Source organism: Mastigoproctus giganteus, chromosome 3 (genome assembly GCF_048544385.1).
Source record: "Mastigoproctus giganteus isolate SK-2022 chromosome 3, ASM4854438v1, whole genome shotgun sequence".
In the NCBI taxonomy this organism is placed as follows: Eukaryota; Metazoa; Arthropoda; class Arachnida; order Uropygi; family Thelyphonidae; genus Mastigoproctus; species Mastigoproctus giganteus.
Window position 1 is genome coordinate 217,456,812 of NC_143577.1, and position 14,968 is coordinate 217,471,779.

Below are 14,968 nucleotides of genomic sequence, written 5' to 3' on the forward strand. Positions count from 1 at the left end.
TGATACTGTTATTCATGGAAGACTGTTGCACAAATTGGAACAGTGTGGCATTGGAGGCAAATTACTGCTATGGATAAAGGGATGGTTGAGTGGGAGAAGACAGAGTGCTAATCAGTAGACACAGCTCTTCATGGACTAATGTTATTAGTGGAGTCCCTCAGAGTTCAGTGTTGGGTCCATTGTTGTTTTCTGTATTTATTGATGATGGTATATCAGGGTTAATGTCTAATTTTGCAGACGATACGAAGGTTGGCAGGGTTTTTAATGAAAGTAATGATAGTATACTACTGCAACAGGATCTAGAAAAGTTGAGCAGATGGGCTGAGAGGTGGCAACCGAAGTTTACCATTGACAAATGTAAAGTACTGCATATGGGTAGCAGTAACCCCACAGTAAACTACCAACTGTGTGTTGGTAGTTTACTTCAGCATTGTAATCAGCATTGAGCATGCTCAAGCCATTCAAGGCTTTCTACACCTCTATCAGATCACCTTGCCGGTGCCTAGTCTCCAGACACTGTAATTTGCAAAACTTAATCCTTTCTTCGTAAGAGCAACCCTTCGTTCCGTTCACTAACCTTGTTGCTCTTCTCTGTACTCGTTCCAGCAGCTCTACATCCTTCTTGAAATGAGGCCTCCAGACCTGTATACAGTACTCAAGGTGTGGCCTGACCATTGCCTTATACAAGGGAATAATCACCTCCCTATTCCTGCTAGAAAAATTCCTGTATATCATTGATAAGACACCATGAGCTACTCTTGCAGCCCGTCTGCACTGCTCAGAGAACTTCATATCTGCCTGCACAACCACCCCCAGGTCCTTTTCATTCTCTACCACTGTCAGTGTAGTACCACAGAGTTGATACGTTGCTCTGGGGTTGCTGTTTCCCATATGTAGTACTTTACATTTGTCAATGTTAAACTTCATTTGCCACCTCTCAGCCCATCTGCTCAACCTTTCCAGATCCTGTTGCAGCAGCATAGCGTCAGTAGTGTCCTTAACAACCCTGCCAACCTTTGTATCGTCTGCAAACTTGGACATTAAGCTTGATATACCATCATCAATATTATTTATAAATACAGAAAACGACAATGGATCCAACACTGAACCCTGAGGGACTCCACTAATAACATTAGTCCACGATAAGCAGTGTCAATTAATTACCACTCTGTCTTCTGCCACTCAACCATCCCTTTATCCATAGCAACAATTTCCACCAATGTCACACTGCTCCAATTTGTGCAGCAGTCTTCCCTGTGCAACAGTATCAAAAGCCTTTCTATGATCCAAATATATAATATCAAAGTTATTCCCTGCATCCAATTCTTTTGTGACTACATCATAGTATCCAATCAAATTGGTCAGGCAAGACCTTCCCTTAACAAAACCATGCTGTGTCTGAGGTATAACTGAATTCTTGTCAAGGTGATCCTGCAGTGCTTCTTTAATCAGTGCTTCCATTAATTTTCCTGGAACAGAAGTTAAACTCATAGGTCTATAATTACTTGTGTCAGCCTTTGATCCTCCTTTGTGAATTTGGGTTACATTTGCACATCTCCAGTCTGTGGGTACTTCCTTTGCTGCCTCCTTTAATATAATAAGTACTGGGAAATAAGTACTTTAATAAGTACTGGGAAATGTTGGAGGGGGGGGTTAAAAGTCGCTAGTTAGGGTTAAATTTAAAAGTGTGTGCACGATAGGAAGGAGTATGTGATAAGAACCTTGTCAATCAATTCGGCCCTGGAAACAGTGTGCAAAGCTCATGGAGTACAGTTTTTCTCAGTGTGGTCTGTGCTTGTTAACAGGAGAGACTGCTTCTACAGGGATGGTAAACATTTAAAGAGAAAGGGTGCAAGAATATTTGCTGATGTTAACAATGCAGCATTAGATGGATCGGAAAATAGCTGGCTTTGGGGACATGCAGGCTAATAGATTAACAATAGCCACATGCAGAGGTGAAAGAGATTTTAACTGCTTCTACTGGAAGCCCCCAGGGGCTCACATCCGGTGAGTATGGGCTTGGCACACCCAGGGTCCTGAGCTGGTTATCATCATTCTTTTTCTTGGTGATTCCTTTCTACTCTCTCTCTCTCTCGGGGTAATTCAGAAAATTTTTTTTTTTTTGGCTGGTGGAGCATAAGCCTCGGCTTCCTTGCACTATATGGCTAATGACAATAATAGTAATAATAACAAGCAGTAGCCTGGAATGCAAGGTACTGGAGATTTCAGGAACACAGGCACTGCATTAGGGTAACTAAGAATAAGAACAGGTGCATGTATGCTTGCATGTTTGCCAATTCTAGAAGTATAGTAAATAAATTTGATGAATTTCAAGTGCTGGTCAAGATATCAAAGGTGGACATTGTTGGGATTTCAGAGACGTGGTGTCACCCAGATAAAACGAATGAAGAATTTGAATACAGTGAGTACAATGTATACAGAAAGAACAAACAGAATTGGAGAGGGAAGGGGTTATGATGTTAGTTAAAAAGCACAAAATCGAAGGCAATGTACCAAGTTTACATGGGTGGCTAGTGCAATGTTGAGTCAGTTTGGTGTGACATAAGCACTGTTAAAGCAAAAATGAGAGTAGGAGTGTGTTATAGGCTTAATTACTCTGATGAGTACAAAGAACAGCTGTACAAGGAAATAGTGGGCCAGTAAATCAGAATATCTTAAAATGGGCGATTTTAATTTTCCAGATATTGACACTTTTTTATGACAATTTCCAGATATTGATATCCACATGACTTTTGTGGATTTATTGGATGACAATAAACAGCAGCATGTTAAAATGGCAACAAGAGGGAATAATACTCTTGATCTGATTATCAGCAGTGATTATTTATGAATTAAGAATCTGCAGGTAAAAGAACCACTATATGGTAGTGATCACAGTGTATTTATTTGGGTTTTACTTTACGATGTAACTACCATCAAGGGTAAAGGGAAGGATTTTTGCTTTTGCTAAGGTTACTATGGTGGTCTCAGACAGTTTTTTGATTCTATACAGTGCGACCAATTATTGATGTTGCCAGCAGCAAATTCTAAATGGGAATTAATCATAAAGTTACTAGTCATAAATATTACCAACTAAGAAATACTTTTCAAGGTTGGACAGATGAAGTGATGAAACTTGTGGCAGAGAAGAAGAGTGCATGGAATACATATAAATTATTGGGTGAAACAGAAGCCTATGGTAGATATAAACTACTCTGTAATCAAGTCACAAAGGAGTTCAGGCAAGCAAAGGCAGATTATGAGAAATCTTTGGTGAAGAATGCAAAGAAAAATAGCAGACTTTACTTATTTAAACACTAGAATGTAGGGGATGAATCAAATTGGTCTACTCGACATTGATGGTTTGACTATTGACGATTCTGCACAGATTGCTGACAAACTGAATGAGTATTTTGCATCTGCATCTACACATGAGGAATTCTGTTGGGAAGGGGATGCCAGAAGTTTATCAAATTCTAACAGGGAGCAAAATGATTTTGTAATAACTGACAGGAAAGTGGAAGAGAAATTGAAGAAGTTAAACATAAGAAAGGAACCTTGGGTAAATGGGATCTGTCCAGTTATATTAAGGGACGCAGTAGAGGAAGTAAGAAAACCATTAGCCATAATTATGAGAGCATCCTTGGATTCAAGGGAGGTTTCTGCGGACTGGAGATGTTCGAATGTATCCCCAATTCACAGGGGATCAAAGGGTGACATGAGTAATTTCAGATGTGTTAGTTTAAATTCTGTTCCTGTGAAAATAATGGAGTCACTGGTAAAAGAAGTAATTCAGGATAAACTAATGAAGCCACAATTATACTTCAAACACAGCATGGTTTTTAACAAAAATCTTGTTTGAACAATTTGATTGATTACTACAATATGATCACAAAGGAACTGGATACAAAATTTTGATATCATATTCAGTAAGCTCTAGTTATAGTGATCACTAGTTATTAGAATCAGCTGCCTTATAGAATCAAATTTAAAAGAACTGATTCAAATCAATAAAATGCACTACACACTTTCATCGTTTATTAGAATCACATTTTCGGTTATAAGAATCAATTCTGAATGCCTCTGTGATATTTTTCTAAAGCACATTTCTGGAGGTAACAACCATAAAACAATAAAACCAATTTACAGTTTTCAATTTATTGGGCTTTTCTGTTAATGCAAGTCTGTTAGTGCAATAAAAGGGTAGTAAACTCGATCTTATTGCATTTGTGATAATACCAATAGCTGGAATTCTGTGTTTTCGTGTCATTATGGTGAAATGTGTTTCCCCTTCACTTGCGTGTGTGGTGTTAATTCCAGTTTGTGTGTACTGTGTGCTTTGTTATTGATTGATGCTTATCTTTTTTACTGTTTTAAATTTTACTACCCAAAAAAAAGAAAAAAATGTCAGTGAACAGAAAGAGAGTAAATTCGAGTGTAAAAGATAAGTTACAAATTATAGAAACATACGATAAATTAAACTTAGGCAATATGTCTCAGGAAGTGGCAGTAAAATTAGGAGTACCTCAGTCATCTTTATCAAAATTATTAAAATCACATTACACATTAAACGCTAATGTGATTAGTGAAACCAGAAAAAGGAAGCGTGAATGGAAATGCCAAACTGTAGATGAAACTCTGTTCGTTTGATTCAAACAGGCCAGCTCATTTAAATGCACCAATCAATCATAGCATTCTTCTTCATAAAGCTAATGAATTTGCTGAAAAACTACATGAAGAGTTTAAGGCGACGGACAGATGGTTGACAAGATGGAAGGAGAGGCATGATATTGTTTACAAAAAACTTCACAGAGAAAAACACGATTCTGATAGTTCTGCAGCCGACATCTGGTTGAAAACCTCTTGGCAAACTGTGTTAAGCACTTATAATCCTGAAGACATTTTTAATACAAATGAAACAGGGTTGTACTACAGGGCTACCCCAGACCATTGCATGATTTTTAAAAATTCCTCTGCATTTGCAGGAAAGAAGATCAAGGACAGGATTACAGTTCTTTTAACATGCAACACGACAGGAACAATCAAGATGAAGTCTTTAGCTGTCAGCAAGAGTAAATCATCTAGATGTTTTAAAGCAGTAAAACAGCTGCCTGTTGAATATGCCAATAATGCCAACACTTGGATGACAGCTTCTTTATTTGGCGATTATCTTCGTAAATGGGATTTGCAATTGGATAAGAAAAACAAAAAAATTTCATTGGTTTTGGACAACTGCCCAGCTCATCCAAAGTTGACTTTCAGAAACATTGAATTAGTTTTTCTACCTTCAAATCACCACATCACTGATTCAACCTCTCAACCAGGGAATAATAAAAACCTTTAAGACCTTTTATAGATCAGATATGAGGTGAAGAATCATCCAGTCTATAGATGAAGGTTTGATAACATCATCCGATATTGGAAAGCAGATAACTGTTCTAGATGCACTTCATGTGACAATGAGTGCCTGGAATGAAGTTTCCGAAACCTGCATTAGCAACTGTTTCAAAAAATGTGGATTAATTATTCATGATGGGCAACTAAGTCACGATACTGATCACATTGAAAAGCCTGAAGACATGGATGAACAGGGGTTTAATGATTGAGTGGACATAGATGGTGATCTGCAAGTTACTACAGCTTTAACCGATGAAGAAATTTTCCAGTCTGTTACTGATAATTTTGCCGAGGAGGAAAATGAAGATGAACCCAAACGAATTTCAGTTACTAAACTGCAAACTTGTGAAGCTATAGCCGTCCTGAGGGGAGAGCGTTGGAAGAAACTGGTGCAAGTGATCGTGAATATAGACTGTTATACAGTATATTGAAAAATCTATAAATTGTCTTTGTAGTGATAAATTAAAGCAATCTAAAATAAGTGCTATTTTAAATTATAATCATATTACAGTTATGTTTAATTAATATGTATATTAATTGAGCTATGTACATAAGTATAAATTTATTTTTATAGTTACGATTTTCACGTTTAATTGGTAATAAAGTGTAAATTTGTGCTTTATATTTTATTTTTATAGTCTGGATAATATTTGTTGATTTTTGCTTATTAGAATTGCCATTTATTAGAATCAAAATTCAATTTGCAAACGTGATCACTATAACTGGTGCTTACTGTACTTGGATTTCAGGTAAGCTTTTGATTCTGTTGCACATAAAAGACTGCTGTACAAATTGGTGCAGTGTGGTATTAAGAGAAAGTTACCGCTATGGATAAAAGGATAGTTGAGTGGGAGAAGATGAAGATACAAGTCTGGAGGCCCCATTTTAGAAAGGTTGTTTAGGTGCTAGGAGTACAGAGAAGGGCAACAAGATTGGTGAGCGGAACAAAGGGATGATCTTACCAAGAAAGGCTTAAGTTCTGCATTGCATCAGCTGTAGGTGATCTGGTTTAGGTATTTAAGGTGTTGAATGGATCGAGCAAGCTCAATGCTGATGAGTGTCTTCCTCTTGTTTAGACCACGCACGAGGGGGGCAGAAATTCAAATTGAGAATGGTTGCAGAATAGATGTGTAGAAGTTTTCCTTTAGCCAATGGGTGGTTCATTGTTGGAATAAACTTCCATCTGTTGTTGTAGAAGTTGATAGCTGAAATGAATTTAAGGAAGGACTAGACAAACTATTGGACTTTGTGAAATGAATCGGTGAAAAGTTAGGCTTTTTTTTTTCCCTCCCCCTTTGCTGAGCTGTATAAGCTTCCTTTCTTGCATCATTTGCTAATGCTAAATTAGCAAATTTCTATCAATTTCTGTGAGATCAATTTACACGATTTCTCTGAACTGTTGTACTCTGACCAAAATAGTTTATGAACAAAAAAAACTCCAGACTGTTGACGAACCAGTTATTAAGATGAATTTTATTTATTCAGTCTTTTAATGGGGAGGAGCTGTTTAGTAGTTCATTTCTTATATAAAGTTGTACAGCTGGTATTCTAGTTGACTGTGTTTGTCAGGGGCTCTCTCTCTTTGTTTGGTTTCTCTCTCTTTGTGTGGTTTCTCTCTTTCTTGTTTATTCCCCTCGACTTATGGCCGTATTACTTTTCCTATGATAATTGTTCTAAATAAGATGAACGTCGGGCTAGGACAAAATCTGTGCTCTCGGCAAATTAAAGGCTGTTCTAGCAATTAACTGCTGCGGCATCGGATTCGCGTTGTGTTAGGTCGGATGATCACGAAGTGTTAACCCGACCCCCGTCTTACCTTTATTGGTTCATACTTATATCTGCTGGTGTATGAGAAAATGGGCAGAGAGAGAGAATGAGACATTATGTAACACAACAACATTTATTTTAACAAAAGAAAGCATGCATACAGACTTACACTCCACCTAGTGGTTTGTGTAAAAGTAAAATTATGTCTATATATTGCTTCAAGGTTTCTGTTCATACCAACAATATTGTATTTACAAAAACATCTTTACAACATACTATATTCTGGTATCACTAGAACTATTCCTTCAACAGACTTATTGTTTGGCTCTGGTTTAACAAGCTATAGCATTCACAAAACATTTCAATTCACAAAACACTTCAACGTAGAACAGAACGGTTGGATAACAGAAGAACCTTAGGCAAAGCGCTTTTGATGTGCTCATCACTTTAGACCATCTTACATCCATTCTGATGTGAACAGGCTCACTCCCTCCTGTTTCTTATTCCCACAGCACTTTGCTGTAAGATTCTGTGTACCAACTACCATGGGAGAAATTCCCTTTTATTGTTAAATTAATAAAGATTAAATATTTATGAAGGAAGCATTAAAATGGTATCTGATGATATTATATTCTAGGCTTACGTTTGTACAAATGAGATAAGGGCTTACCAGTTAAATCCCTTGCTTCAGGACAGGTTGCGAGACCTCCTTCCCTCTGGTTGGAACTAGGGTGTGGTCTTCTGAGCCATGTTTCCTTTGTCTCAGTTTCTCCTCAGCCATTCTTAAGGCTGGAGCGATAAACGACTGCAGAACCTTCCTTTCACATCGTTAGAACCCTGGACGTTCGACGACAAGGCGTTCCACTCTCCTGTCAGTCTCTGTTGGACAAGCCAAAAGGTCTGGTGCCTCTGTAGCCAGGTGGGAAGGAGCAGCAGTGCGTAGCACACGCTTCTTGATTAGACCGGGATTCGAGCCCGTCACCACTAAATACGGAGGATGCGGAAAGGTCAGTAATGACCACCGCATATTCACGGAGCAATATGGCCTTAGTTGCTAATGCTCCTAAAAACCAAATAACTAACAAACAAACCAAAAGGTCTCTCTCAGCTTCCTCTCTCTCTTTCTGCTTCGCTTAGTGCCTCCCAGAACCCCCTTATATACTAGCATTATCTCATTCTACGTCACTGTGATAGAATCATCCAAGAATGTCCATTTCGTAGGGACACTACCATTTTTGGTAGTCGTCCCACGAAAACGACTGAATATCCCCCCCCCACGCTGTAGAAACAAAAGCCCTTCTTTTAGTACCATTGGGGTGCGAGAGCTGAGATGATCTCTCCTTTCACTCTGTTGGTGAGAGGCCAATGATAGAGAACTAGGGTGAGAAATTGCGCAATATCTGACCACACACTCTTCTCTCCTTGGAAAATAAGTTTCCCCTCCCTTATTGTATTAAAAGTAAGTTCCAAATGAATATAGTTTTATAACTTTATCCTACAGATTCCTGAGATACGATATTAACAATAAAATAGTTGATTTTGGGTAGACTGAAGAGTTTTAAAGAAGCGTCGTTTTAATAAATTAAAATATCCTAAGACACTGTATTAGCTATTTATCAGTTAATAGAGTCCGCCTGATTATTGAGGCGCCTCCGTAGCCAGGTGGGAAGGAGCAGCAGTGCGTAGCACACTCTTTTTGATTAGACCGGGGTTCGAGCCCGTCACCACCAAATACGGAGGATGCGGAAAGGTCAGGGATTGACCACCGCATATCCCGGAGCAATATGGCCTTAGTTGCTAATGCTCCTAAAAACCAAATAACTAACTAACTAGCCTGATTATTGAGAGATCCCGAAACTCTCGGTCTAACATGTTGACTATCTGTAATTGTCTGAAATTTGTATGTCTACAGTGCTTAGTATTTCTGTGAGGAAATAAATAAAATGTTATTAAATAAAGTGTGGTGTGTTTAAGAATAGTTAGTGATTGACATTGTCCTGCCTGTGTAAATTCTCTCTATTGTAGTTATATTACCAAATTTTTCACATTTTAAAGTCTTAAGGATGGAAGTCGGAACAGAATTTTGCTTTTATTTTGGACTCAATCCTGGACTGAATTTTGTCACCCCAGTCTACGTTTGGGTCAATTTGAATGAGAATGGCCATCCCTTTCTTGAACATACTGAAGATGTCAGGCATACTTTTTTCAAGAGTTGTTTTATTTGCGGCAGTTTTCTCTTCCTCCATCATTCTTACCCTTTTTGGCTATATGACCCAGTCAGATCCTCATTAGCTAGCTCGTCATTGTATGATTCTACCATCTCTATCATATTACCTATGCATTTCGTTGGGAAAAGTAATGTGGTGATGGCATCATAAGTGAGTAATGCCAATATCATTTGTTAATTCTGTTATTAGTAACAGAATTTCAGGGACAGTCAGTTTCAAGAGACAGTTTGTACTTCTTCGGCTAATTTGTTGTAATTGGGAATGTCGCTTGAACAGGCTGCTCATAGGCAATCACCAAGTGGTCATCAGTCAAGCCTGACTGAAGCTGAGATTTAATGTGGCTCACAGTAGAAAACACTGTTTTGTATAAATATGCTGATCCTAAGCAAGAGTAAATTTTAGAGCAGTGCTCCATAGCACTAGATATTTAACCTTATCAACAAGATTCCACAAGTTTTCCTCATTAAAATGAACTTTTAAGGATATAGTGATTTCTAACTCAATCTCTTCAATTTTTACACTTAAATATTGAACTGATAGACAAAGGAAACTCATTGACATTAATAGGCATGAATGGATCCAACGTGAATATAATGAATGGTTTCAAAACACAGCACTCAACTAAATTTGCTATTAAATTCTTGTAGGAGGTCTTTGATATAACAAACAAAAGGAATAGGATCAAATTTCTCATGTATGCTCTATGATTAACTTCAAATTGGAGAAATATATCAATGAATTTCTAGCTATATGAGTTTTCCATAAATTTAATTTACTTTTAAATCCATTTACTGAGCTAATCATTTCAACAAGCTTATGATTTTTGCCATGTAATCCTAAATTTAGCACATTCAATTTTTTGTTCATATCGGTTTTTATCGTTCCAAAAAAGCTGGATCTAGTAACCAAAGGTTATTCTCTAATTCAGGATGTCCCCCCACCCCCCGAGAATACCTTATTTCACTTATGAGGGCAAGAAAATGTACGACTTTTCTTCTGTTGAGCCACTTCACATCCACGTGCAACAAGACATATCTGTAAATGGTACTTTTATCACTTAAAAGTGATTTTAATAAACAATGATGTGTAGCTGACAAACTGATTGAATTTATAATTTTTGTTAGAGTAGTAATTACGTGCTGAAATATCAACACTTTTGCACACAGTGCTTCTTGATGAATGATATAATGATACAACTAAAACTTAGGGAATGAATTCGCTCTGTGACACAAAGCGAGAAAACTGTTGCTGCATTCACCCATTGAGGCAGCTTCATCAGTTGTAATTGCCATTAACTTTTGAGCAGGAATATCATTTTTCTGAATGTAACCTTTAAAAACACCGAAAATATCTTCTCTCATTCGCCTTTGAAGAGGGGTATTTTCAGGAATTCTTCCTTTATGGCGAAATCCTCAAAAGCCATTTTTACAAAATTTTCCAACTGATCAATATCAATAACATCCATGGATAAATCTAGTTGCAGTGAACAACATTCGTATAGTTCTGAATCCTGAATGTACGGTGATTCTAAATTTCTGACGATGTTTTTTTCCTCTCCTCAAAATAGTTGGGCTCGAAAGGGGGATTTTGCTGATGAACGCAGTTATTTCGCTTTTTTCTTAATTTGATCGAAAACCATTTCAGCTGCAGAGAGCATTGCTTTGACTGTTTTGCCATCTTGGAATGGCTTCTTTCATTTAGCTAACACGAGCAAATTGGAACGATGCAATAGTTATATTTTGAGACTGTGCACAAGTTTTTATGAAATTCTAAAAAATTTTTAAATTAAAAAAAAAAGTAAAAACTACAAAAAAAAAGCAGAAGGAATTCATAGTTAAAATTCAAAAGCATATTTCATAACTATATTTACCAATTATTTCTAGATGAGAGTAGGTTAAATTGTCTTTGTACTATTAGATTAGTGAGCAAGATTCTCCTTTTTCCAAAACTTCGTGTTTTTCACTAACTTTACAATCACAAACTACCAACTAACTGTGGGCAGTCATTCTGATGGGCGAGGCTGGAGTAGGAGACTCAGCATAGTACATATAACAATGAAATATTGAACGTTAAATGTTACATTGTTTGTTTCCTGTTTTAACCTTGTTAACTATTGAGCTTTCCTTTGGCATATAATTGGCTACTCTGTAGTGAAAGTGAATTACTGCAAACTTAATTGCAAAATGAAATCAGTATAAAATGTTATTTGATTGTATCTTATTGTAAGTCCCTAGCAAATGACTTGTCATAGCCTTAGTAATAGGTGCCAAGGTATTCTGTGAAGTGCTCTGGCTTGGTGGGCCCTACTGTTGTCCGATAGCTGAGCCAGCTCAACTGATTCTTTTCAAGAGTTTGATACGGCGATCCTGCCCAGTTTCTTTGAAGATTTTTGAATTAGTTATGTGGCCTTATGGTCCAGGACACATGTATCTGATGTAGTACGATTTAATACAGATGGTCAGTTGATTGATATTTTCTAGTGTGTAACCTAATATTGTGCATAATCTATCAGTCATTTCATTTAGTAATTATTTAATTTTTTTTTTAAATTTTTTTTACAAAACTTGATTATAAGATTAAAATCAATATTAAATTATTTCTCCGAGGCTCTCACTAGAAAAAAAAGATGAAATTATGATAGTGGGGTCCTGAGTAATACACTTTCATTCTTTTTTTTTTTAGCCTTCTGTGCTATTAGGATCCTGAGAGCTGGAAAGCATTCATTCTGTCTTCATTCTTTCTTTTATTTTGTTAATGTTCATTTAAGTTTTTCTTTTCTTTTGCACTTATTCATTGGAATTAACAGTTTATCCCACTGTTTGGATTGGTTTTATCTAGCAAGATATTAATGAGTGTTTACATTGATAGATATTTATTTTGACTTCTTTTTCAAATGCCTAGCTTTGTAATTATTACTGAAGTGCCCATCTGGGAAGTGGTAGAAATTTGCATAACCTACTTCATCTTGAAAAAGATGAAATTAGATATGCAAATTTCAACTAATACATAAGGAACACCTGGATATTGGTGTTCTTTATGTATTAGGTGGTTTCAGAACAGATGTATATATCTTGTTTTTGACTGTGATTGAATTATATCACAGATTTGAAATGTTGATGAAAATGGTTGTGTATTTATAAATAAGGATATGCAGTACAACCAACAAACTTTCTTATTTTAGTTCTGTACTGCATAATCATAAGATTTAATAGTTTCTCAAGTGTTATGAATTTGTTTTCTTATCTATAAAAAATTTTTCAGCATGTGTGAACTGTGTAAGGTGGTCATCAAGTGGAAAGTACTTGGCATCAGGTGGCGATGATAAAGTATTAATGATATGGCAGATTGTCAGGTGAGTTCACTTAAACTCTGCAACATTTTTATTAGTCAAGTTTTTAAATAAAAAAACTTAAGACAGAAAAGCTTATTGAGAGCACAAAGTCCTACTCACAAAAAAGATTAAATTCTTAATATTTTTGTATGACTATGACTATGCTCTCAGCAAGCTTTTCTGTTATAAGTAAAATTTCTTAAAAAACTTAAATTATATGCATTGACTTGTTGTGTGGAGCCTTTTGTGTAATCTGCATTACATTTTTGAAAGTTGTTTCAAAATGTTATTGTGAGCTTCTTTAATTTAAAAGTGTAACAAACAAGAAATGAATGCAAATTAATGCAAGAGTGTGTTTCCCCTTTAACCTGCCAGGTTCAATTTCAGTGATAACTTGTGAGTTGGCACATACATCATATGTCCAAAATGATAACTTATTTTGAAGTATTCTGAAAGTGCTCTGATTCTGGTTGAAAATGAGAAAAGTGGATTACTTGAGAGAGGGGAGAGATGTGAAACATTTATTTACAGAAATATTGGTTATATACTTCACCTTCAGATTAAGGCTTAATGAAAAGCATAATCTACACTTCTTTAAATATAAGATATATTTGGTTTAAACCCATTTCAAATAGCCTGAACAAAATGTGAATGACAGTTTTTCTGTTTATTGTGTTTTCTCTTGATGCTTAAAGGAAAATCATGTCAAAAGCCAAACTTTACATCAGCAGTAACTTGTATGATAATGAGTCTCTGGTATAGTAGTGAAATGCATATTTAAAAACAAAAAAAAAAAAAAAAAAAAATTAAAAAAAAACTTTAAAATTCATGAAATCTAAGCCATAATTTAATACTACACTTTACATGCATAACCTTTCAAATATCACCATTAGTGTTCTTTTCCAGTAACAGTTGTCTGGCAGCATGTGACAGCTCTTTAACAATTATGTATATCATAATTATTGAAGAGTTAATTTAATTGTCATATCACATGTTTAATTGGACATAACTTTAATTGTCATCACATGTCATTCGTTCCTGTTTTGGTGGTAGCCATTTTATTTTTGCAACGTGTACTGTAGTGACAAAAATCATTCTTTTCTTTATGCAAAATAAAATGGATAAATGAAACTACATCAAAGGAAAGTATCTACAGGAGTTATACACAAGATTGCTGCAAGGTAGGTACAGTTTTCAACTTTCTGTGCTTTCTGGGTTTATCATTTTACAACCAAGGGTTTAACATCAAAATTTCCATTAAATCAAATGAGGCTATTGTTACTATATGAACTTATCAGAAGACATGCAAATACAATTACAAATTATTAAATAACAGTTTGATGAGTCTTAATTGTTTTTGCTAACATATTTGGAAAATTTAAAGTAACACTCTCATATTGCTTCTTCAATTAAAGGCATTAAAATAACCATAACAAAATGAAAATGTAGAGGTTTCTACAGTATAAGCAGTGTGCGTGCCCAGATTGTCTTAGAACTCTACAGGGATGTACTGCCATCAGTTAACTGTGTTTACACATAATAGTAGCCATTTTTTTATCTTTACTGTAGTTTTGAAAATTGGTGAAGAATATGTAATCTTTCAACAAGATTTGAGATAGTGTGGGCTTATAAAAGCCAAAATTGAAGAAATTCTCAGGAATTCATAGACAGAAGTTGATGAAGCTGAATAAAGTGGTGCACATATAAATGTTAGTGCATTAAAAATGAATATATATATTTTTTTTTTTTTTTTTTTTTTACAGTAATCTGCACTGCTCAGAAAACTTCCCCTTTAACAAATGTCAAGTGCTGCATATGGGAAGCAGTAACCCCAGAGTAAACTACCAACTGTGTGGTACTACACTCGTGGTAGTAGAGAATGAAAAGGACCTTGGGGTAATTGTGCAGTCAGATATGAAGTTTTCTGAGCAGTGCAGATGGTCTGCAAGAGTAGCTCATGATGTCTTGTCAATGATATACAAGAATTTTTCTAGCAGGGATAAGGAGGTGATTATCCCCTTGTATAAGGCAATGGTCAGGCCACACCTTAAGTGGATGACTGCAGACTGGCTGGTCAAATAGAGCAGTAAAAGATAGTATGGGACAGTTATAGAGTTATGAAAAGTACTGACACTTACAACAGATACAAGTTGATCTGTAATAGTACCACAAATAAGATCAGTGAGGTGAAGGCTTTGTATGAGAAAGCATTGGCTAAGAGAGCAAAGAATGGGGACAAGGAATT

The 14,968-nt window shown here is 36.0% G+C and overlaps 1 protein-coding gene across 1 annotated transcript in view; it reads left to right on the plus strand.

The window, feature by feature from the left end:
• Nucleotides 1–14,968, plus strand: part of LOC150088720 (protein HIRA-like) — a 375,669-nt gene that overhangs the window by 67,672 nt on the left and 293,029 nt on the right. Inside the window, exon 4 of the mRNA XM_090369626.1 lies at nt 12,654–12,744. Within this exon, the coding sequence (XP_090225752.1) occupies nt 12,654–12,744 (91 nt within the window). The remainder of the gene's footprint in view (nt 1–12,653; nt 12,745–14,968) is intronic.